Raw genomic sequence first — 25,311 nt, 5'->3', positions numbered from 1 at the left:
CAATGACAATTGACAAATCATTAAATATAGGTGTGCATTAATCCCCAATCTGCAAATTTACTCATTTCTAAGGCCAAAAAAAGTTCCCTTATATAATTACGATGTATAAATCAACTACACTGATATATAACATTTAAAAGACCTAAATAAGATAAACACCGTGTAAAACATAACGCTTGTTTTTGTTGGTGGTTTATGTAGGTATACGTAATATGAAAGTAAAAATTTACATCCATAATGAGCTTAATTAAAAACCGTTTAAATGCATTGCAACGTATAAGTTGTACGCAGGAATGCATCCATCCACAATCCACAGCTTTACTTCTTACTATTCTATAATTATTATCATTTCTATTATGAGCTATAGTTTAATAGATACCCTCAATATATCTAACACTATTATCGAAACTTTATTTTCTGCTTATCTTTGATTATGGCATGGCAACTATTTTAATGGCGCCCGAAAATCAATTTTGAATTATGACAGATGCAGTCAAATAGTGAATACTGAATATCAAATGGGTGTCTATCACGCAATTGTATTTAAAACGAAATTACAACTAAAAACATTATTCATTATTTGACGAAACACATTTAAAAAATACCTTTATGAATAATAAAAAAGTACATAAACAAGCAATATTGTCAGTGCTGTGAAATATACTATAATAGATTTAATTTTCTATTATAATTGATGATGTAAGAACATTGAAGGTCTAGTGCGTGTATTGTTTGTTGCTTTATTGTGCATTTTGGGCATGGAAAGTGACATCATGGCATCTGGAAATTGTGATAAGGAAGAAAATGAGAGCAGTTCCCATTCAACACCGGGTGAACACAAGTCATTCGCCGAGTTTGCGAAGGACAAGTTAGATAGCGGTAAGTTTGTGTTTTAATTTATATTCCAATAATACCTTCCATTTTTGCGAATGTTCGATATAATTTCATTGTTTTATAACCCTTTTGACAATTTTGTGAAGTTATTTTTCGAAAATACGATTTCTTTTTTTTAGTTCGATGTAAAATGTTTTATCGATGACATATAGTAACATTTTCAAATATCTTTGATTATTTTATTATTAATGTTCAATGATATTTAGCTGGTAGAGAGCTTCGTCGGCGGCTGCCAATGGCGGGCCAAATCGGTGCTCATTTGATACATCCCCGGAGACTATTGCTGCATTCCACTCCAACACAACAAACTGATGTAGTTCTGATCTTTCCGAAAGGTAAGATTACCTATATTATTTTTTTATTTATAAATACGTTTTTTTTAACTACCACCCATTCTAGATACATGTTTTACCAAGGGTCTGTAAGAAAAAGTGTTGTTTGATATTTTTTGCTGTTTTCTGTTTATGTACCTGTGTTTATTATTTATATAACCTCAGTATTTTTATTTTCCTTCACCATGTTATGAAGGCGAAACAGAGTGTTTGTTTAAATAATAAGTAATAATTTCATTTCCAAATAATATAATGCAACATAAAAATTAAGAACCCTTTTTCCCACAACATAATATAATAATTTTCTGTGTCATGGGAATAAGTTTCTTCCATTGATATGTTTTATTTGTTTAAACTAAAAAAATGCTGTTACATCAAAAATTGCACTATAAACAATTTTTATTGATTATACAATAATTGATGTTAAACAACAACCAATTGATAAAATATTGGCCTATGGAAAGTGGAAGTTTGAAATAGCCATTTGCTACTGTATACACATATAGAAGGCCGCAATCTAAAGAGTTGTTGATTTTCAACTGTCTTATATCCTGTGGTTTTGCCTGTTTAATATAAAGTTATTCCTGTGAGACATGATGTTTCTCTTTGGTAATAAGTAACTTATATCACATTCTATCCTCAGACCCAAAAATAATATCATACAATCGTTCTGGTGCGACATGACATAAAGAAAAAAAAACAAACATACTTTTGAACAACTTAGTTAGGATATATTCCGGAACAAGCCCATTTATAGGAGTTTATGATAATATACAATGGTTTAACACCAAATGATTGTATACAATGCAATACATTTTAGTTCACAATGCACATTTTTCACACACATTTATTTATTTAATTAGACTTCTTATAGAAACACTCTTGAATCATCATAACATAGTTTTAACATTTACCACCGGTTTGAAAGAAATTTCTTACGACAAGAAAGGCAAAAATTTCTTGAGATATAGACTTTAATAGAATTACCCAAACAAGGTCACCCATAGCACCCACACTCGGCTAATTTGGAAGGGCGCTGAGTGTACTATCATATATTTAGCGCCCGACCAAGTATACGGCCCCCTCCATTCATGCGACAGCTCAAGCCGAGATTTATGGTCCCCGTCAAAAAGAGATGCCCTGAGCGTGACGCTGCCAGGGTGAACCTTCAGTTCACCCATGCCTCCGTGCTAAAATGTAGTAGCCCTTAAGGCTAACATAGATAATCATCATACAAAAACAAAACTACAATATAGAACTGTTATAGGACATTGGCCATGCTCCAGCAAAACCAATTACTATCATTACAGAGATTAATGTCCTGTTGAACAAACTTACACGGTTGTAAATTGCTGGTATTTCTGTTCTGTAATTTAATTCCACGTGGTAAAACTCAAATTCGTCGAAATACTTACATCTCTTATCGTGTGATGCCACTCCATAAGTACAGTTGTAAGTTTTGTAATTGAGCGCAAAATCCTAATCCAATTAATAATTAGGTATTATTATTTTACTTTCGGTTCGACACAGCTCCCTATGTTTTTCTCACCATAAGAACCTTTCTTTTGCCTTAACAAAAACCTTAAAAAAATCTTTGCCCAATTGGTCTAGCCGTTCTCGTTTGTTAGGATGTGTGTTTGTTTGTTACTCTTTCACGCATAAACTACGGAACCGATTGCAATGAAATTTGGTACGTAGATAGCTGGACAACTGGAATAACACATAGGCAACTTTTTATCCCGATATTCCTACGGGATACAGACTTACGCGGGTGAAACCGCGGGGCGCAGCTAGTTTCATATAAAGTAAGAAATAATGTATGAATATCGTATAAAGTAAATGCTCCGCTAACTTTATGTACCACAAGTAAATAATACTGTGTGGACATTATTATAGAACTACGATCCAAGCTCTGTTCGTGGTACAAATATAGCATTTAGCACTCACGGATCACATAAATATCCAACGGTGAAATAAACTTGAAAACCGTCTAGTAGTTCCGGTCATTAGCGCGGACACACAAACAAACAATGTCTTCAAATTTATATGTATATATCAGCATGTCTAGTAATAGTGTAGACATTAAATAATTATGCGACAGTAATAAGCCAAAATGGTTGCTATAACAACATTTGGTGCAATTTTCGACCGACGTGACCTTCTCAAAAACGATGGGATTGCATTAATAACACCTTAAATATTTATCAACTGTGAATCACTATCTCTAACATTGTTGAAAGTTATTGTATAATATACAATACTAGCTATCCGCCCGCGGCTATGCCCGCGTAGTCGCAGGAAACTTAGACCCGGGGTTTTTCTCGCATGTTCCCGTTCCCGTGGGATTTCCGGGATAAAAACTATCCTATGTCCGTCTCCTGGGTCCAAGCTACCTCTGCACAAATTTTCAGCCAAATTGGTTAATCCGTTCTTCAGTTATAAATAGTGTAACTAACACCACTTTCTTTTATATATATAGATTATACAGTGCTTCTGCAATAGATCTCAAAACTTTTTCCGACGTAATGGTGTCGCTATGAAGAAGTTAGTTGGCCCCGAGCCATGCATCCCAGATGCATTTGTCAGTGGTACTTACTCGTAAAAGTTCTGGATTTGGTATTACACCTTATTCTTAAATGTCTGCACTAAATGGAATATGTTTTTCAGGGAATAGTTCGCTTTTGCTGAAGATATTATGATTATTTCATTCAGCAGAGATTTATGTTAGTTAAATACTAATATTTAACATAATATATATATTCACTAATAACTACTAATAAAACACAAACTCTGGTATCTATTTTATCAATGTAAAATTGAACTATGCTGGTTAACTCATCTCTTTTTGGGGTAATGCTTTTAATTTTATATGCAATTTCGATGAGATGTTGTTTCGATCCTAAAAACCAATCTCTCTAAAATGAAACCACACCATACTTGACAATTTAACAGTTTAAACAACGGATATGCACAAAACGGATTTCACTAAATTAGTATTTCATGCATGCAGTCATTAAAAAACGGACATGTATAGAGTTTGGGGCATCACTAGCATAAAACCTATATTAGCCCCTAGGCTAAAATAAAAAAATCTTACCACGTGAGTGAAACTGCAAGCTGAAACTAGTTTGTGGCTCCTGTCTTCAAATGAATATAAATAATAAATGAAATTCAGTATTTCATTTAATTCTATAAAACACTTAATAGTACTAATACCTTCAAGGAGTTTAAATGAGCAATTCTCTCAGGGTTGCCAGATAGTATGCTCCTCTGGTTGTTGCAAAAATTACGAGGCAGTCGACCGAGGTTACGAGTGTGTGTTCGACAGCACGCTTCTTCGCAATGCTCTGCCTTCTATATTACCGCTGATGATGATGTGTGAGTATTTATTTCTTATTTGAAAATTTGTAGGAATAAACATTGACAATCTAAAATGAAAAATATTCATTGTTCGATCATGAATTATAGGATGTGATTAATATTAAATTTAGTTCTTCGCAGAGGAAGAGGTTACAATACATCTTAAGTTTAGATGTATCCCAAATATCTCTTTTGATGTCATTTGTACCTATGAACTATTTGCACAGCTTATATACGAAACAATATATTGTAAAATATTGGTTTAAAAATGTATGCACAATACTTCGAATTATTTTAGCGCAAACAAAAAGTATACCTCAAATAACAATGAAAGGAAATCCAATTACGTACAATAAATATGTTTCTTTTGTAATACACTTCAACGTGACCCACCTTTTCAAATCTCGAGAGGTCAAAATTACTCAGCTCGATGGGCCCACGAGAACCCTATACTTAAACTTGTTGATAGGGTCTCATTTTAACGTCGAAAAGACTTCGGATATTTAAAATTTTGAAATATTTGCTTATTAGGCGTAAGTGTTGTTCAGTTTTATAACTGAACGACTAACGAATAACCGGAATACAAAATTATTAATAAAAACCACGATTTTTTAATCAGATAATGCGTGTCAGTTACATTTTGACTACGATTTGTTAAACCCAATTTCAATTTAAGTTTAGAAAATACATGATTAGCAGGAATACAATTTTATCTCGCTACTACTGAGTACAATGAAATCTCTCAATTTCTTTTGTGAAAACGTAACGATATTTCATTATCGAAGGTTCTAGAATATTCCAATCACATGTTCAAAGATTTCGCTGTATTATTATTGTACTTAAGATAAAACTGGCCGAATAAATGTTTACAAGCATAACATAACCCGTTACCGGGTTTGCGATGTTGCCAAACGATAAATTTGTTCTGCACAGGCTCCTGCAAACCGCTGAGGAGATACATTTGCCAAAACTGCTGAAACCGGAATTCGGAGGCGGATACAAGGAATTCACTGTACGCGATATGCACTGCTTTCACAAGGTATTTGAATATTATTAATGCAGCTTTGTGTAAGACTTAACAAATTGTATACTGAGATCTTCCGCTTGAACCAAGCTATCTATTAAAAATACCGCATCAATATCCATTGCATAGTTTTAAGGATCTAAGCATACATAGATATAGACACATAGACGGCGGAAAACGACCTTGTTTTATAATATATGGTGATATATATTGGTTAAAAATATAAGAATGTTTCTTAAAGTATTTGATTTTTCCAGTTAAGGGGAAAGTAGAAGTTGAGACTTTAATATGGAGGTATTATCGTCTGACATGACAAAGGCAATAAACTCATTAAAATAAATAGATCCTTGAAAATTAAAATATAGCAGAAGGAAGTAATACGCACGAATATAATGAAGTTTCGTTGAAATTTTTCTAAAATATTGACCAATTTGTGTTGTTGTTTGCACACATATAGACAAAAGCTTTTATACGAATCTATCGTTTCACTCTTTACGTAAGATTTAAAGTAAATAAGCAGCAAAAGTACAGTATTTCTGGCACAATTCCATATTAGTACTCAACCAAAATGCCTAAATATAGATCGCTCAATTTGTCATTGTGGTTCATCGAAACCACGCGATGTTTCGTCGATTCGGATCTAATAAATTCTTAGGTTTACGGTTATAGCGTTTGCAAGCGATACTATTCGGTCGAAATACAATTGAATTGAATTATTTATGTAGCGCGTGTATCTTTGTGTTTTATTGTTTTCGTAATTATACTTAGGAACATGGCAAAACAACAGGGGTTTATTTTAGCAATTGTTGGTTACCGATAGGATTTATTTGCATTATATTATATCGCATTGGACCGCCTCCTTGGTATAGTGGATAACACGTGAGTGTAGAACCGAGGGGTCCTGGGTTCGATTCACGGTGGTGACTAACAAAAAATCTCGATCTGGTCGGACACAGAAGGCTGATCACCTACTTGTCCATAAAGAAAAATCAATCAGTGAAACAGATGTATATCGTCTGGTCCATACCTTACTAGGGGACACATTAAATTAAAAAGCACTTTCGTTTCGAATATAGCTACTTATTTATAATTTGGATGGTTGAAAAATCGAAAGGGTCAATTTCTATTGCTGTGAATTCAGTGCTTAATAAAAGTGTTTTATAAAAATGTTTAGACAAAATTCAAACAATTTTACAAATATAATGAAATACGTTTTTATATTGAAACATTTTTAAATTAGGAGGTGTTTATTCACCTGGTTGAAATGAGTAAGCAATAATTATATTATAAACAACCATTCGCACTTCAGATGTCAAAGATTTTGCCTCAGCCTAGCATTTGTATGACTTGCTTTAAGCCCGACTTTTCACTTTGTAATTAAACTGAAATGCTCGAGCGTTTTGAACTAAATGACTTTTACCGCGTCTCGGAAATTCTCGAAAGTTTTGTTTAAATAAACTGTAATAAAGTCCGCTTTGCTGCATTGCTGTACGGGTATGATAAAGCGCTTTGCTGAAATTATATTTTTATATCAGAAGTTGTTTAATATTTGTAAGTTTTGATGAAAATTGTGAATTAAGTTGACTATTTGATATTCGTATTCTATAGATGAAGTATAAGTTGTATTAATTTATTGTTTGCGGTAGCCATATTTAATTTCGTGACTAATAGATTATTATTAGTCAAACTAGTCCAAGGATCGAAATTATCAACCATAAACAAAGGAATAGTTTATATTATGTGTGTGTGTGTGTGTGTGTGTGTATGTGAAATGCATGTAATGTTCTTTCAATAATTTCAATGTATTTTATTATTGAATTATATCAGTATTCTGAATTATTTATTATATTTAACACGATAGGGCAACACAACACCAGATCTATTTATCTCGTAATTACTTGAATTATACAAGGAGAAGGTGGTTAGAAAGAAATCTCAGTTAATCTCACGTTAGGAACGTCACGTTAAGGGTTTCGGCGAAAAAAAAAATGCCTCAAAGGAGACCTTATTAATGGAAGCCCCCTTAAGTCGTCTCACAGTTTTCAATATCAACCTTATAGGGCACATCAGCGTCCGAACTATTGAACTCGCAAGAACGTGGTGCTCTAGTGAAACACGTACTGGAGTCGGCCAGAGCGGAGCCCGGCGACGAGAAGGCTCTGGAACCCGCCCTCACGTTGCGAGCGGGTCAGAGTATTGGTGAGTTTTTGTGTCTCTTTGATCGGATTTTTTTTTTGATTTTTTATAGCATCTATAGGAGTTTACAAATAAATAGAATTTTTTTTTATGTGTTACTTTTATCGTTTTAATTCCAATGAGGTAATCTTCTGTGTATTCATAATTTTCATTAAGTTCTGTCCTTTCATAATTTTCATTAAGGGAAATGGAGTAGAAGTTATTTGATTACTCAGGCGAGATCGTGGGTTGAAGGCGTCATCCCGTTATGGGGAAAGACGCAGGCTCGAATCCCGCCTCATTAATATTTTCTTTGCTGTATGTTTTCAAATACATGCTATACTAAAGAAGAAATAATACTGAAAATTCATTTGTTTCTTATAAAGTTAATTATACTTCTAACTGAAAATGGAGTTAAAGAATCGCCTGTAGTATTAAGAGTCGATAGTTAATAAGAACTAATAACTCTGTCTTAAGTAGAAATGCTAACTCTAACGACTAGACTTCAAACGTTCTTTTGTAAGATCGATTGCATGTAGGTAGGTTTCCAGTCCACCTAAGTGATCGTAAAACTAAACCCTTGCGTACGTACGTCAGTCATTGGAGTTAATTGCCTTAGACTTATGTTAAAATACTAAAACAAAAGATTTATTGCAGCCTTATTACAACGATATAAGTCACGCAAGGTTTTGTGGCTTTTTTAGAGAATAATAGACCAAGAAAATGATACATTCGTGTCCTATTGTGTAACAATTTATGGCATTTTGTGAATTAATGAAAAATAAAAATATATACTGAACAAACTCACAATAGTTGTTTTTGTACAATAGCTAGAAATTGAGATCGTTTTATGATTCGTTTGAGAATAAATAGGAGGGAAACAATAGCGTGTTAAGAAATTGCTATGGCAGTGGATAAATTGTCTGAGACTTGTATAATGCAGATATAAATTGTGCCAATAAATAAATGTAACTTTTATTTTTACCACGTTTGTTCCTTAAGTAAATAAATTAATATAGACATGATTGGTTTAATACAGATTCGAATTTTTAGATAATTTGATAGTGAGGCCATATTTACAAAAAGTTGAAAAGAAGAGAAGAAAGAGTGGAGACAATTTAGTTGATTATATTATCATTAAAGCGTCTTTTTTTTATATATTTACTTATTGTTATTATTATTGTCCCTATGTTCGTTCCCATACTCCTCCGAAATAGCTGGACCGATTCTCATAAATTCTGGTATGCATATCGGGTAAATCTGAAATTCGGGCAAAATCTATTTTTCGTACCCCTAAACGATAAGTGTAAGGCAAAACAGCGTTTGCCGGGTCAGCTAGTGAACACTAATATTATGATGAGGAAACTTTTGTTTCTATGTTTGTAACGTATTCACGCGAAAACCGTTGGACCGATTTCAAAAATTCTTTCACTGTTAAAAAGCTGCAACATCACCGAGTGACGTAGGCTATATACGTACCACGGGCGAAGCCAGGGCGAGCGGCTAGTTGTATATATAAACCCGCTCACAGTGCCGGCGTGCGTCAGCCGCGGCGTGATTGCGAGCATGTTCCCGCTGCACGAGCGCGCCGCGCTCGACGCGCTGCGCGGCAAATGGGTGAAGAGTTTCTTTTCGCCGCAGCCTTTGGGTATGTTGCTCTTATTGAGTTTATGATATATTAGTATTTCTGGGGAGGAGGGGGGTTGAGAAAGTAAGTGTGTATTGAATAGCTAATAAGGTATAAAATTACGTTGTGTTGGGGGGGAGGGATGGGGTTGGGATTTATGTATGGAGATGTGTAAACTTTGATTAATTTAAAAAGAAAAAATAAGTGTATCAACTTATATCATATTTTGTATTACATAATGGTTATATATACTATCATCGATTATCAAGTGTAGTCAAAATCGTTTCGAATGTTTAAATGACATATACACCAACATCTTGAATTCAATTTGTTTTGTATATTAATGTTACATTTCAGATGAAATAAGCGAGTACTTTGGTGTGAAGATTGCTATGTATTTCGCTTGGCTCGGTCACTATACGAGATCTTTAACAGTGCCGGCCGTTGTTGGATTTGTGTTTTGGGTAAGTGTATTTATTTAATACTAGAAGCTCGTCCCGGCTCCGCCCGGATATCAGGATTCTCATTTTATCCCAAGGGAGCATTTAATCGGAGTAAAAGTATCCTATTACCCAAGTCAGCTTATACGCTGTCTGTATACCTACCAAAGTTCATCAAAATCAGTTCTTTAGTATCAGCATGATTGACGGATAAACATCCAAACAAACAAACTTTCACATTTATAATATTAGTGTGATAGTGTGAAGTGTGATAATCGTTATTAGCAAATTAGATTTTTTATTGTTTCAACTAACTGCTATTATTTCAATATGGCGGTAAGTCGATTCTATTCTAAAATGAACCACATAGAAAACTAAAAACAGGCCCTCTTCCGTCGCGGTCGGGTAAAAACCACCCAATCATATATGTATCTATTCTTATACACATAAATTTATTTAATTACTATATCACTTCAACACATGCAAAATAAATTATTATTATCTTTAGGTGTGGCTGGGAACAGCTAACGAAAATTGGAAAGACATAGCGCATGTGCTGTTTTCCTTGTTCAATGTTCTGTGGGCTTGCGTTTATTTGGAGACGTGGAAAAGGTGTGTGTGTTTTTTTTATAATGGGAAATTTATTTACCGCTTTTGTACGTGATTTATTTATTTGTGTGTTTTGATTTAGTTGGATGTAATGTAGATGTTTATATTATTTCGCTCATGTTTTTGCTCAAAAAATGGTTGCCTGTAAAGTCGGTTTTACGGGTGAAGATTTTACGTGACAACGTCTTTTTCTCGATAAATTCAAATTCAAATTCAAATTCAAATTAAATTTATTTGCAAGAATGTAGTTACAAATTATAGGTCTTATACAATGTTCTGCGGCTAATACATTCTACCCAAAGTTTGGGTGTGCAAATATTAAAATCAAAAATTAAATTAACATTAATGTCCTGCTAGGTATACTACTTAATTCTCTTTTAGTGTCATAAATTCTTCAATGTCATAAAATTGTTTCATCATTAACCAGTTCGTCAGTCTCTTTTTAAATAGATTTACTGGTAGTTCCTTGAAATTATCCGGTATTTTATTATATATTTTAATAGTCATAAATAACTATATTTAGGTGTGTTTATTCTACAAGTTGGGAAATATAGCTTATTCTGATATCTTGTTAACATATGAGAGTTTACTTCTCCTTTCTTCTTAAAATATTCTGGGTGATGTTTAACAAATAAACATACTTCTCTAATGTACATGCAATTCAATGTAAGGATACGTAATTTACTAAATTGTGTTCTGCAACTGTCCCTTAGCCCCGGTAGAATATTTATTGATATGAATATTATTAAATTGCACAATAGGAACAAGGAATTGAATGAAAATAAGATTTGCACAAATTTTAACTATAGAAAATAGATTTTGTTTACTAAAAAGACAGAGACAGAGACACAAGCACGCGCCGATTCAATGCGCCTAATTCTCTAGTGCTGCGCGCGCGGCGGACTGATCATAGTTCGGTGACTCATCGTAACGTTACCGGGCGTTACACTTTTTCATGAGTGACTCCGAGCCGCAACCTAATTTAAGACGTTGTCACGTCAAAAAATGAAGTTTTTTTTTACATTCATAAATGTCTATTTTTTTAACATTAGAATATTTTTTGTTCCATGTGGTAAATTAACTTGAATTTGCTTGATTTGTGTTACAGATATTCAAATGTTCTAGCCTATAAATGGGGAACGATAGATCAGCGGGATGACCTATTGCTCGAACCTAGACCGTTGTTTCAGGTAGGTAGATAGGACATCTATATGATGTAATTCATTTTATAGAGAAAGATTATAACATTAAAATCTCGAAAAAAAAAGATCGAACTTTGCTACATCATTGCTGATTATGATGTCTCGAAATCTGTCATAATTTTAATCTTATATATAAAATTCCACAATGTTAGCGAAACGGCTGGACTGAGTCTTATGAAATTTTGTGTGCATATTGGGTATGTCTGAGAATCGGCCAACAAGAGTAAGGCAGAACAGCGTTTGCCGGGTCAGCTAGTAATCAAATGAAGACATGAGAAACTAGTGCAGTAAATACAGTTTACGAGCGTGCAGGAAATAAATTGATTTTTCAATTTATCTGCACATGTGGGTAACATCACCACTGCTTAAACGGTGAAGGAAAACATCCTGAGGAAACCGGCATGTCCAAGAATCAAAAAGTTCGACGACATGTGACATCTGCCAACCCGCACTTGGCCAGCGTGGTGGATTATGGCCTGAACCCTTCATAGGAGGCCTGTGTCCCAGCAGTGGGAACATAATATATGGGCTGAATGATAATTATTATACGAAACAGAAACCAGCATAAAGTATCCACTGCCATATATACAAATATACAAAAAAAAAGAAAAAAAAATATTAATAATCTGTGGCAGGGCGAGATGAGCATCAGCCCAGTGACGGGGCGGCCGGAGCCGCAGTACGCCGCGTGGCGCCGCCGCGTGTGGCGCCACTGCGTCTCGTTCCCCGTCATGTTGCTGTGCTTGGGGGTTGCGGCGGCTGCTACCTTCACGTTGCTTTTGGCTCAGGTAAGAAATATAAAAAAAAAAGATTTTTTTCTGTCATTGCGGCCAACTGAGCTGGTGGTTCGCCTGATGGTAAGCGATCACCACCGCCCATAAACAGAGCACAAGTAGTGCCTCTGCGAATGCGTTAACCGCTTTTATGGGGTAAGGGATAAGGCAAGTATGATATACATAGGCTGGAAAGAAGGAATGGACTCGGAAGGGTCAGGAAGAGGAAACGGGCCTCCGGCCCCACCACTCACCGTCCGAAACACAATAGCATGCTATTATTTCACGCCGGTTTTCTGGGGGGTGTGGTCTTCCCCGGTGCGAGCTGGCCCAATTCGTTGCCGAAACATGTTCTACTCAGACATTGAAAATTGGAAAGAAGTCACGTGGGTTGCTGAAATTTTGGGGTAAATTACAAAAAAAAGACTCTTTGCTTTCTTTGTCTGGGGTAATATGGGTTATTTCTCAAGACATAGTTTTATTGTTGCGCCGCCAGGATTTGGGATAGTTTCATAATCAAATAAAAGAATGAGAATTTATTATACTCATAAAAAGTAGTTTTTATTTTTGTACATGTGTACGAAAATAAAAACTACTGATGTGCTGTTATTTAATCTTTATTACAGTCTCATATAAAATTAATTATATAAATATTGTGATGTGATACTGAAAACAAAGATAAATTACTTACAATACATTTTGTGCATACTGCGTGAATATGATTGATTATAGAATTGTGATTCTCAAGCTGGGTTTAGGTTTATCTAAATCTAGTTGCACTCAGCGGTTGCACCCGCGTAAGTCCGTATCCCGTTGGAATATCGGGATTAAAAGTTTCCTATGTGTCAGTTCTCCAGCTGTCTACGTACAAAATTTAATTGTAATCGATTCAGTAGTTTTTGTGTGAAAGAGCAACAAACACATCCTAACAAACTTTCGCATTTATAATATTAGTAGGATAGGATAGGAAAAATTATCAATCTTATTGACAGTGTCAAATAAAATTCTGACTGAAAGAAAAATCGTTACATTCCAGGATTGGTGGGAGAGCAGGATAGGTTATTTCAGTTGGATACCGCGTGCTGTGTTGGCGATCATTATAGCCCTAGAGGAAGAAGCCTACGCGCGAATAGCAAAGTGGCTCAATGATAAAGGTATGAGAAAAAGATTTTTTGTGGATTTTTTTAATTTTTTTTTTTGCATTTGATACTAGAGTTGTGTGTTTTGTAGTGCCATAGATATAGGGCAATGAACATGTAAAATAAGTGGAAATAAAATGGAGTACAGACAAATGATGGCATAGATTCTTAAGATTTTAGATGAAATAGATATCTCACTAAGTTATACGGATTTCACTCTCTATGTCTATGGTTTGTACTAATTAGAAGGTTAGGTATTACCAATGTAAGGTTAATTCGCGAAGGACCTGATGTTTGCTGAATTGTTTTTTTACTAATCTGGTTATATATACATCTTGATTGGATTGTTTTAACTGAATTTCTCAAAAACAAATGAGGTTCCTAATTCAACAGTATGTTTTTTTTGTTTTCACTTCATAACACACTAAACGATTGGCGTAATTATTTTTTCATTTGATAAGAAATTATGATCATTTGCCTTCATTTTAGAATTTGGTACCTCTTCCCTCCTAAGGACGTTGGTACTCTTTTTGTGGTAAAGTATTACGAAAATATAATATCCTAAAAGAAAATTACCCACTTACATTAAACAGTTTGTGTTCCTTGCAAACTAGTCCCAAATTATTTGAAAAATAGAACCGAATAAGGTTTCAAAATGTGGTTAAAATAGTAATATTGTGACTACTTCATTTAGTAAAACACGGGTCCTGTAATGTATATTTAAGTATTATAGTATAGTAGTGTTATCTGTGTATCTTTTATGTATTAAATACATTGTATAAATCGTGTAAAAGTTAATCTGTGATAATGACTAGTTAATAGGTTAATTTGATTCGAGGTATGCCTTTAAAAGTTTTTTCCTTTATAAAAGTTTGACTACGAATAATATAACGCATGATTTTAATAGTTAAAAATTAATCGAATTTAGATGTAAATGACACAGATAAATAATAGAAGTATTTATAATCTATGGTAGTAAATTTTGTTTTCTCTTTACCGCTTACCAAATGGGATTGGACACAACGTCATGGTAACACTGGGATTTAAATAGAGAATTATCGTCTAGAGACAAAATATGAGAATCATCTGATTGTGAAAATAGCATTGGTTTGTATTGAACGCTGTATTCGTAACAGCTTTGCTTGCTTGAGTGTTGCCATCCATAAAAATATAATAGGGGATATTGTATGAAAAATATTGCTTTTAACTTCATAATCTCAATCTCGAAAATATATGTGTATTGGTTACTTAATGAAAACTAGATGCAAATATCCACATGTACTTGGATATGTCTAATAATTAATTTAAAAATATAATTTTAATAGTATTAAAAATCCCTTGAAACTGTGGTAAATTTGGAGAATTGTTTATAAAATTAGTTCTATGTAAAAGCAGAAAAAAAAACAATCATTAGCTAATATATTATGGCAATAATACTAATTGTTAAGATACTACTTAACGATGGCAACTCTCTTTAAAACATTTGCACAAAATAAAGCATATAACAATTAAGCGATGTAGTCTTGTTTGCATGGAGGTAACCATTAGATACATTTTTCTATTATATATTAATATAAATAATAACATACCGCCTCCGCTATCTCACGGCACTCATGATCAATATATTATATTATCATAAACCACGTGCACAGACATTTTCTTTATAGCAGTAATAGGTGGCAGATTACGCGCAATTAAATTTAATTTTTAACCTCATTATCAAATTCATCATATTATAAACTATTTATTAATTGAAAAAAAAAATTCACACTTCGTTCCAAGACCGACATTAAACCCAGGTCTATATATAGCCTGTATGTCTGTCTGTTTTGTGACCCAGTAATAAATGTCATAGTAGCTTACTATGAATAATCATAGAAGTCAGGGCCGATATCGTCAACTCATTTCGTCATATGTGCATAAACACATATGCATTTACATCAATTGGACTCCAACAATAGATAAATATGAAATTTTTAATGCTGGCAATATAAATTTACATTTTATATCAAACTATGTTTTTTATGTTCTCTTATTTACTAATGGGATCATTTGTTATACAGCACATTTCTTTTTAGTTTCATCCTAAATGAAAGGGGTCCATAATGATTGCCTTTTTTTTATGCTATGACTACATCAATGATAAAAATCCGATAGCATTGCCAGAATAAAAATTGACGCAGTTCTCAATTTTTTTTTTATTGTAATACTAATGTATGTATGTTTATCTTTTACAGTTTCAATTTGTAAACTCGTTTATGAGTTTGTTCTACATAGCGTTCTATGTACAGGACATGGATAAATTGAAAGAAGTAAGTCCCAATCACTATTCTCATACGTCCACGTTATCCCATACAAATATATTTGTAATCTTATTAATACTAATTCAATGTTCTAAAGATCTACAAGATAAAAGGTAATTTGGATTCGTACAACCTCACAAAATGCATTTCTACTGTTTTGTAATAAACAATATATTTCAAATTTATTCATTGCATTATTAGTACTTACATTTTGTTATTATTTCCTACTAACTGCGCCCCGCGGTTTTACCCGCCTAAGTCCGTATCCCGTAGGAATATCGGGATAAAAAGTTGCCTATATGTTATTCCAGTTGTTCAGCTGTCTACGTACAATGAAATTTGGTACGCAGATAGCTGGACAACTGGAATAACCCGATATTCCTACGGGATACAGACTTAAGCGGGTGAACCGCGGGGCGCAGCTAGTTTATAACATATTAATTGTAATAATGACTTTATTGTGTTTAATTTTTAGCAATTAGCTGTGCTCTTAATAACGAGGCAGATAATTGGGAATTTGAAAGAGTCTGCGTTGCCATACCTTATAGAGAACTTGCGATTGGCGAAAATTTGCTTCGACGTTTTTGGCGCGTTGAGCCCCACAAAAGGTGAGTGAATTCTAAATGTAGAAGGGTATATGAGTGTATAATATAATCAATGGTATTAATTAAAAATTGATCATTAATTAAAGTTCTTAGCATTCTAGTAGAATAATCAAAATATCTTTATTAATTAATAGTTCTATTTGAAATAACATATTATATAATAGTATGTAGTATTTAAGTTAGTAAGATTTAAAATTAATATTGTGTATCGCTGTCACATTCCTGTAATGGCAAACGATCTTTATAAATATCAACAAAACAATATTTTAACGCAATAAATGTCAATTTCATGTATCTTAGGAAATCTCATCCCACTTTCCTATCACAAACGAAAATGCTTATGGGACTGGTTGGTTTAATCGATATGTTTATTTTTGATAAATTTTGAAAGAAAAAAGCAATTTTAAAGCATTTCAATGCTATAAAACTAAAAATTAAAAGTTTATTGTTGTTACTTTTTACCTTAGACAACCCTGATCAGACGTTAAAAAGGTCTCTAAATGTTTTTAAAACCGTCTGACCGAACTGTCTTCTTTTGAGTTATGAACTATTTTCTGGGGTATAAAGACCGACCGATTAATATAAGCTTAGTAAGATTATATCTGATTTCAAACATTTCCTATTCCAGTGCAAACATCGGAGCAATTAGCAGAGTTATTCGATAAAGAAAAACGAACATCATCATCAGGTGAACCACCGGAGATGATGATCAACGGTACGGATAAGGATAGGAGGGATTCTGAACCCGTGGTCGGACAGAAGGTCATACATCAGGCTGAGTTGGAGTCACAGTTGTTTAAGGTTGGCTCTTGATAAAAGTTGATTTAATGAATGAATGAATGAATGAATATAAAAATTTTTGAAAGTACACCGTATAGAATCCATTGAAAACTGAATCTATTAGTTAACAATACAAAGGTTATAAGTGTTAAAAATAACAAAAACGCTGTACTAATTGTGTAAAAGTGCGGGTTGGCAGATGTCTCATGTCGTCGAACTGTTCGTTCTTAGACATGCCGGTTTCCTCACTATGTTATCCTTCACCGTTTTGAGCAGTGGGGATGTTAGACACGCGCAGATAAATTGAAAAATCAATTTATTTCCTGCTCGTCCGGTCTCGAACCCCGACTTATCGATTTTGAAGTTCGTCGTTCTCACCACTGAGCCACCACTGCTTTATGGGCTCATTACCCATGTCAGCAACATCGGCCAGCGTACACACACACACACACACCACACACAAGAACACGCGCCCGGTTGCAGTACGAGGGCACGTTCGCGGAGTACCTGGAGATGCTGACGCAGCTGGGCCACGTGGTGCTGTTCTCGTGCGCGTTCCCGCTGGCGGCGCTGTGCGCGCTGCTCAACAACGCGTGCGAGATCCGCGCCGACGCCTTCAAGCTGTGCCACGTGGCGCAGCGCCCCTTCGGCGAGCGCGTCAGCAGCGTGGGCAGCTGGCAGGTGCGTGCCCCTCCGTGTGGGACTAGGTGTTGCCGGCGGCTTTGCTCGCGTGATCGAAATAAATTTTGTAACTCTGTTTGTAACTAGGTATTGCCCGCCGCATTCATACGAGTGACCAGACGTGTTGCCTTTAGCTCAGCCTTTCCAGTCCATACATTCTTTCCGGTCATCAATCCTTCCTTTATATTTTATTCTTTAAAAGCGGGCAGCCCATTCGCAGAGGCAGTCTCTGCGAATGTTCATGGGCGGTGGTGATCGTTTACCCTCAGGCGCAGCACCTCAGTTACATGCTATGAAATAAAAAAAAAACCAGACGTGTTTAGTTTGAAGACTAAACACGTCTGGTTTTTTTGTGTGTAGATGTATGCAGTGCATAGCACTTACTCTAAAATCATCATCGTATTATGAGTTGTTCAGTAACATTCCAATGTTAGGAAATACAGGCTTTTAGTTTTTATGCTATATATATCACCGTATCTGTCCTAAACCAAATTTTTTTCGTAAAAGTTAATGTAAATTATGGAAAATGATTACTTAAAAAATGTGTAATGAACCCATGATAATTTTTTACTTCAACTAATCATACTATACGTATGTATTCTCAAGAATCTCACTTATTGAGGCGATTTTTCTGAATATTCCACAGCACGCAATGGAAGCGATGGTGGCCGTATCAGTGCTAGTGAACTGTGCGTTGATCGGTCTGTCTGGACCTGCGCACCGGCTGTTGCCGGACGCCACGCCGGCACAAACCGTACTACTCGTTGTGGCTTTAGAGGTGGGTACTAGATCATTTGCGGGTAGTTGAAAGTTAAAATATCCAACTCTGTTGAAAGTATTGAGTATTGCAAAAGTGAAACAGGATATATAGCCAGAATGGAAGTTTACAAAAATAAAACTTTCTTTTGTCTTTTGTTTTTACAATAGACACAGTAGGTTAAACAAAAAGTAGGTTATAGGCGTTGTTTTAATTGAATAGAATTAAAAATTTGTCGTCGAAATGTATGAGACTACTCAAGTCGGATTGACAGATGTCCATTTTTAGTTAATTCTCTGATATAAATGGAAATAAATAGATACAGGAGCGCTAATTATTCTCTTTGCTTATCTCTAACTGCACTTAAGCTATGCGGCAGTTGGATAATGATAGTTGTTGTTTCTAACGTTCACATTATTTATTATAAAAAAATTTTTAGACAAAATTCTCGGGAAGGTCAAACCAATCTTACTGAAGTAAGATTCAAGTCCTATAGAAATCTGTCTAATAATCTTAAATGTCTTCTATAAATGCTTATAGATATCTCTATTTATATAATAATGTATAAATCACCTTGTAGCATGTAGTGTTAGTGACGGTGTTAGCACTGCGGATGGCTATACCGGAGATCCCGGCGTGGCTCGCCACTGAAATGGCCAAAGTGGAGTTCCAAAGACGGGAGGCTATTAACGCTGCGCACGCGCCGCTTTTGGTGAGATTTTGTTAATTTTTCGTGATTATTTTTGTTTTGTATTGTAATTTTACTTTTACGAACAAAAAAAAAATATTTATCTGTCCGTTACACAGCACGTGATGATATATTTATATTCGCTTATATGAAGAAGTAATCAGTTGAATGCTCTTTTACAAATGTGGACATTTTTATTAAAAAGAAATCAATCATTTGGAACAAGGGTGTCCCAAATGATTGATTCCCTTATTATTTACTTCATATACGCAGTCAAATATAAATTTAGTCGACTTTGTTCTATAGAAGATAGAATAAAAAGAGATAATATACCTTCATTTATCAAAAATTCCAGTCTGAATGCACAAGTCAAGATGACATCCGGACTTCGACACGCAACTCCCCGCACAGCGCGACACCTTGCACGCCCAAGACGGACAAAGTCGACAAATTGGACAAATTCGACAAGTTCGACAAATTCGACAAGTTCGACAAGTCTGACAAAACGGACAAGCCGGATAAAAAGAAAATTAACATTGGCAAGATACCCGAAATACCACCTTTTAGGTGAGTAAATGTTTGTGAATGTTCGGTTTATGATTCTGTTAGATTGGTGTGTGTGTGTGTGTGTGTTTGAGCTGCGTCAAAAAATAAGCTTTATTGGTATATTGTTTTGGTTTTAAATTGTATGTTAGGTGAAGTAAAACTTCACATGATATTGATATCATATTAATGTCCTAATATGATCTAGTAAGACAATGTGTGGACAATGAATAAACATAATTAGACTAGAACTAAACCACTTTTTAATGCGACCACACGGGAAGCATCAACTTTCAAATAAAAAAAGAATTTTCAAAATTGGTCCACCAAGTCGAAAAGTTCTAAGGTAACAAACTCAAAAAAATGCGCAATTGAATTATGAACCTTCCCCGTTTTTGGAGTCGGATGAAAATAAAACGAATTAAAATTTAAACCCAAATTTATTGCTTGTTTAATCAAAATCGGTTTATCAATTGATACTGAAATTTAATAAAATATTACATTATAAAGTTATTTGATGTGTTGCTAGTTTGCTAACAGCATTCACCAAAAATAATTTTGTCTAGTGGCAGACTGTTTGTTGTTTGTATCACATGCTTTTAGGATAGCTTTTGGATGATAAGTTATAATTACATAAATAGAATATCATTCGAATTAGAAACAAACTAAGGAATTCAAATAGCACACAAAGTTTACAATCACTCACACGTAAAAAACACTTTATTTAGGAAGCTCCATGGATTCGATGTTTTGTGTCACAAATATAAAAAGGTCAAATTTTGGTGTAAAATCTCTATACACTTGAAAAATACCAAAATACAAATACAATGGAACAAAACGCTTGCACAAAAAAACTCTGATAGTTTTGATAAAATGGGTCATTTCACATGCATGAAGTATAATAGCTACAACAGTATTGCCGCATTCAAAAAATGCTACCAAAAATTACCATTTATACTGTGGCAATATTATTGTAACTGCATCATAAATTGTAGTGTTTAAGTGCTATGAAAAAACTTCTTTTATCATCAATCAGATTAGATTTGAACTTTATATTGATAATTGTAAGAGTTATTTTTCTTTGCTTTTTTGTATGTTAAAAGAAGAATGTTTGAGTTTCATGGCGCTACTATAGATTATAAATTAGTTTCATTGTTTTGTTTTCAGTTAATTTGACACATAACGTGGATGGGTGTGTAGTTATCGAGTTAAATAAAATTCGAGCAAACTATGTCAGTATTTTATTGTATGCTTTTTTAGCATTGTTGTGTTTTTTTTTTACATTTATTTGCGAATAAATTAAAATCACTATATCGATGTTTTTCTTTACCTACATGTTGCCAGTAGCAAATTGTATGTAATTTATATAATATTGGTAGAATTTGAACAATGGTATATATTGTGTTGTATAAATATTGAAGACATATGCAGGTAAATTTTTAATTCTTATTGAAAACCCATAATAATTCCTTCATTAATCAAACACTTTTTTTTAAACATTGCACTTTGTACACTGCATAGATATTTAATTTTTAAAGAGTGTTCTCAAATTGTAAAAGATTTTATTTACAACAATTTCTTAAAATCTCGCAAACAGTCAGCTTTATACATTGATTTCTTTACGATTCGACTCCGAGTTTATTATTTAGAATATAATATTGACTTTCACTAACCTGTATCTGACAAAATAATATAAATATTTCAAAATAGCCCTCAGCTCACAACCAGCTTCTTGTGGATATTGGCAAAAGTAAACTGTCCGTATTATAAACTGGGTACACTGGAAACCTTTATAAACGGCTAAATCTTAGGATTTGTCTGCAACGTATATGCTGAATCAATGTATTCAATTCTTTTATAAGAAAATGACATATTGCAGCAAATGAGACAATATTTTTTTTCATTTTATTTTGTTTTTTTTTTCTATGCAGTGTACATTATCAAATATTTGTATCACTCCCACACATGCACATGTATATAGTATATTCGTAAAGCCACTTTGGCTAAAACTGCTTGCCTCTACAATCAGACTAAATTAAGCACTAAATAAGCTCTTTTCCCTCCTGTAACATCTATTAACGGTTTGCACATGGTCATTGATATAAAATTTTATATACATACTTGAACATCTTTAAGTTATGCCTTGAAATAATATATTATAATGTATATTTTTATAGTAACGGTGTAGATAAAGTAAATACTGTATTTGTATCGCTTATCAAAATCATAAACAAAAGAGCCATTACTATCTATATGGCTCTTGTTATAACGAAATTCTCTGAAATGTAATAAAACTCTTGTATTCTGAAGTAATATGTCCAAAATTGAATTTTATACCAACGACCTAAAAACTATTTTCCCATAGCTACGTAATCAGCTATCCTTGCTAACGCTAAGGTTTCTATACATAAAGGTGGGCTAAAGGGTTGAAATTTCCAGGCCTAAAGCAGCGTCCATAACAGATCCCGCAGTCACTGGCTCGCTGCAAATGCTGCAAGACGTCAGTCCTACGAAACCTATATTAAGAAAGGTATCTATTTATTCCTGTTATAATGTTTACTTGTAAGCGTTTGACACGTTGACTTCGCTTATCCAAAGTATAACAAAAAAAAGTACTTATAATCACTACATAGTATAAAGCAAAGTTTGCTGCTATGAGTGACTCAAGTGGATGGTTTATATGTATAATAACATAACATAATTCACTAATATTATAAATGCGAAAGTATGTAAGGATGTGTGTGTGTGTTCGTTGCTCTTTCACGCTAAAACTACTGAACCGATTGCAATAAAATTTGGTACGTAGACAGCTGGACAACGGGAATAACATATAGGCAACTTTTTATACCCATATTCCTACGGGGTACGGACTGTCGCGGGTGAAACCGCGGGGTGTAGCTAGTATAATATAATAAGATAAACAAATCCCAATTTAGCGCTGTTTAGTAGTTTTTTGCCCGGCTCTCGGTGGTAATTTTTAAAACTATGTTAAGACGATTCAATAGTGCTTCTAGAAGAATTCTTATTTAACAAATAAAATGTTAAATGTTTGACTTTGATGTTGGAACTGCATATAAAGTGATAAGACGAAATCAAATATTGGCAGAAATGAAATATAACATTTTATACATGTTCATAGATAAAATACACATTATTCTTGATGAAGTAGACTTATAAAAATAATTAAAATAGTAACATATCAATGGTATCCCTAAAGTAACCATGGCCCTGCCTAAGCAATAGAATATCTTAAATATATTTATGTAACTCAAAAGTAGTCACCTTACTTAGACTGACTTAGTGGTCAACACACAGCCCTGAACGAAATCAGGCTGAAATTTGGCATGCAGATAGATGTAATGACCTTACGATCACGATCAATTCTACCCCCAAGGGGATAAAATAGGGGATGAAAGTTTGTACCATAATAATTTTTTTTTTCACGCGTGCGAAGCTACGGGCAAAAGCTAGTTTTTGTCATAAAAAGTATCTATAGGCTCACCCCAGGAAGCATTTATTAGCCTAACCAGATTCAAATACATTTTCAGGAAGCAAACCCAGGTGCACCCTTATCCCTACTCGGGGTGCGAGGGTTGAGGGATGAGCCCTTGCACAGGTCGGCGCACTGCATTCCCCACCCCACTCAGCATAGACCACTCGTTAACCCTACTTTACAGGTATTCTTTTAAAAGACCTACAGGGCTCTTTTGATATTTTTATTGATTAATTTAAAATTAAAGGATCTGGTGGTGTAATTTTTACAGAACTGTGTGTAAATTTGGTATTTACGTTGATAAAAAAGAATATGTAGCCAAACACCAATATTATGTATGGTCTAGGCCAGGATTTTTTGTCACATTTCACTTAGTATGCTTCTAAATTTTATTTAACAGCATGAACCCTACTTTACAAGTATTGTAAGTACGTTTTTGTATGACCTTCATAAAGTATGCAGTATGTTAATAATCTGTTTTTTACTGCCGAATTTTTTTTATGTTTTTCCCTCATCTCATTTCAAATATCAGTATCTCCAGTACTGTTTAGATTAAATTAAATAGAATATAAGATACGTTTAATAATTGTTTCAATGGTTTTAAAACACATTTACAGAACAAGCAGAAAATTGTAAATATATAAACATCATTTCTTAAACACCCTTGAACTACACACAAGTGCATTCATTGTAGTAAGGTCTATAAAAAAAAAACCCAAAAAATAAAAACGCATTCGATTTTTCAAGGAATTATCAGGCAGTGTGAGTGCGGGCGGCTCGGAGCCGGATCTGAACGCGGTGCCCTCCACCACGTCCATAGACACCAGCGCCACCTCCAGTGAGGACGACAAACCTAAGGACAAGGATAAAAGCAGTAAGGGTTTTGGTGATAAATTACTTTTCTAGTTCGTATTAGTGAATACTAAAATATGAACTATACTAAAAGTGAGCTTTACATTTTTTTATGTAAAATTCACGCAGACACATTATGATTTAGTTTTTAGTTTTATAGCATTGAAATGCTTTATGAATGAGAAACCCCACCTCACGCCATTTATTGAGATGATTAAGAACCATCACAACCAATACGATACATTATTTCAATGATTACAATATTGAATCGATGGAACGCGACCTTCGATAAATTTAATTTTTATATCATTTTAATTTTTATATTTTATATCATTGAAATGTTTTATAAATGAGAAGGCACATAAATCCCGCCTCGTGATCAAATTTTTTCTGTTCTTTCAAAATTTCTCACATTATGATTGCATCTATGAGAAACGAGGAAATAGATAAAAATATATTTTTAAAGTGACCCGGGTGAATGTGACGCTGAAATGTTTTCAAGGTCATAACGGGCAACTGAGGTGGTCGTTCGCCTAATGGTAAGCGATCGCATGCGCCCATGACCATTCGCAAAATAACATACACGAAATATTCACACACGAGATATGCATGTATCTACATGTGAATTTAGTGTAAAATCGTGTTGAAATACGTTTGCAATTTCTATATTATTTTCATGTTATTATTACATTTTATTACGACATGTAACATCTGACAACCCGCATTTAACGTGGTGGATTACGGCCTGAACTCTCATAGGAGGCCTGTGTCCTGTATATGAACACAATATATGAACTGATAATGATTTTGATGATTACATGCATATAGGCACGATACGTAACATGTTACTATTGTCCGTTTGTCGCTCGGTCGCAGGCCGGTCGCGCGCCCGCGCCGCGCTGGTGAAGCGCGTGCGCTCGGTGGCCGTGTTCTCGCTGGGGCTGCGGCGCGCGCGCGAGGCCGCGCTCGACCGCCACTCGCCGCGCACGCCCGACCGCCCGCACACCGCGCCCGTGAGTGCACGCACACGCACA

General features: G+C 34.4%; 1 protein-coding gene across 3 annotated transcripts in view; it reads left to right on the top strand.

Annotated features, from left to right (window-relative positions):
* The first annotated feature begins 492 nt into the window (after positions 1 to 492).
* Positions 493 to 25,311, top strand: part of LOC119836772 (anoctamin-8-like) — a 27,312-nt gene continuing 2,493 nt past the window's right edge. The window contains exons 1-23 of one of the 3 annotated variants that reach the window (XM_038362231.1): positions 493 to 879; positions 1,101 to 1,229; positions 4,475 to 4,604; positions 5,520 to 5,625; positions 7,671 to 7,809; positions 9,317 to 9,433; positions 9,770 to 9,876; positions 10,361 to 10,464; positions 11,570 to 11,651; positions 12,299 to 12,451; positions 13,473 to 13,590; positions 14,627 to 14,682; positions 15,813 to 15,887; positions 16,354 to 16,486; positions 17,112 to 17,284; positions 17,747 to 17,944; positions 18,591 to 18,722; positions 19,282 to 19,413; positions 19,745 to 19,956; positions 22,372 to 22,462; positions 23,481 to 23,609; positions 24,173 to 24,299; positions 25,154 to 25,290. In XM_038362231.1, the coding sequence (XP_038218159.1) occupies positions 759 to 879; positions 1,101 to 1,229; positions 4,475 to 4,604; positions 5,520 to 5,625; positions 7,671 to 7,809; positions 9,317 to 9,433; positions 9,770 to 9,876; positions 10,361 to 10,464; positions 11,570 to 11,651; positions 12,299 to 12,451; positions 13,473 to 13,590; positions 14,627 to 14,682; positions 15,813 to 15,887; positions 16,354 to 16,486; positions 17,112 to 17,284; positions 17,747 to 17,944; positions 18,591 to 18,722; positions 19,282 to 19,413; positions 19,745 to 19,956; positions 22,372 to 22,462; positions 23,481 to 23,609; positions 24,173 to 24,299; positions 25,154 to 25,290 (2,901 nt within the window). In that variant the 5' untranslated portion in view covers positions 493 to 758. Of the gene's footprint in view, positions 880 to 1,100; positions 1,230 to 4,474; positions 4,605 to 5,519; positions 5,626 to 7,670; positions 7,810 to 9,316; positions 9,434 to 9,769; positions 9,877 to 10,360; positions 10,465 to 11,569; positions 11,652 to 12,298; positions 12,452 to 13,472; positions 13,591 to 14,626; positions 14,683 to 15,812; positions 15,888 to 16,353; positions 16,487 to 17,111; positions 17,285 to 17,746; positions 17,945 to 18,590; positions 18,723 to 19,281; positions 19,414 to 19,744; positions 19,957 to 21,099; positions 21,244 to 22,356; positions 22,463 to 23,480; positions 23,610 to 24,172; positions 24,300 to 25,153; positions 25,291 to 25,311 lie in introns of those variants that run through there. The other 2 variants (XM_038362230.1, XM_038362232.1) reach the window with 2 other exon arrangements.

Source organism: Zerene cesonia, chromosome 25 (genome assembly GCF_012273895.1).
Source record: "Zerene cesonia ecotype Mississippi chromosome 25, Zerene_cesonia_1.1, whole genome shotgun sequence".
NCBI lineage: Eukaryota > Metazoa > Arthropoda > Insecta > Lepidoptera > Pieridae > Zerene > Zerene cesonia.
This window is presented reverse-complemented; position numbering and strand designations above follow the sequence as displayed.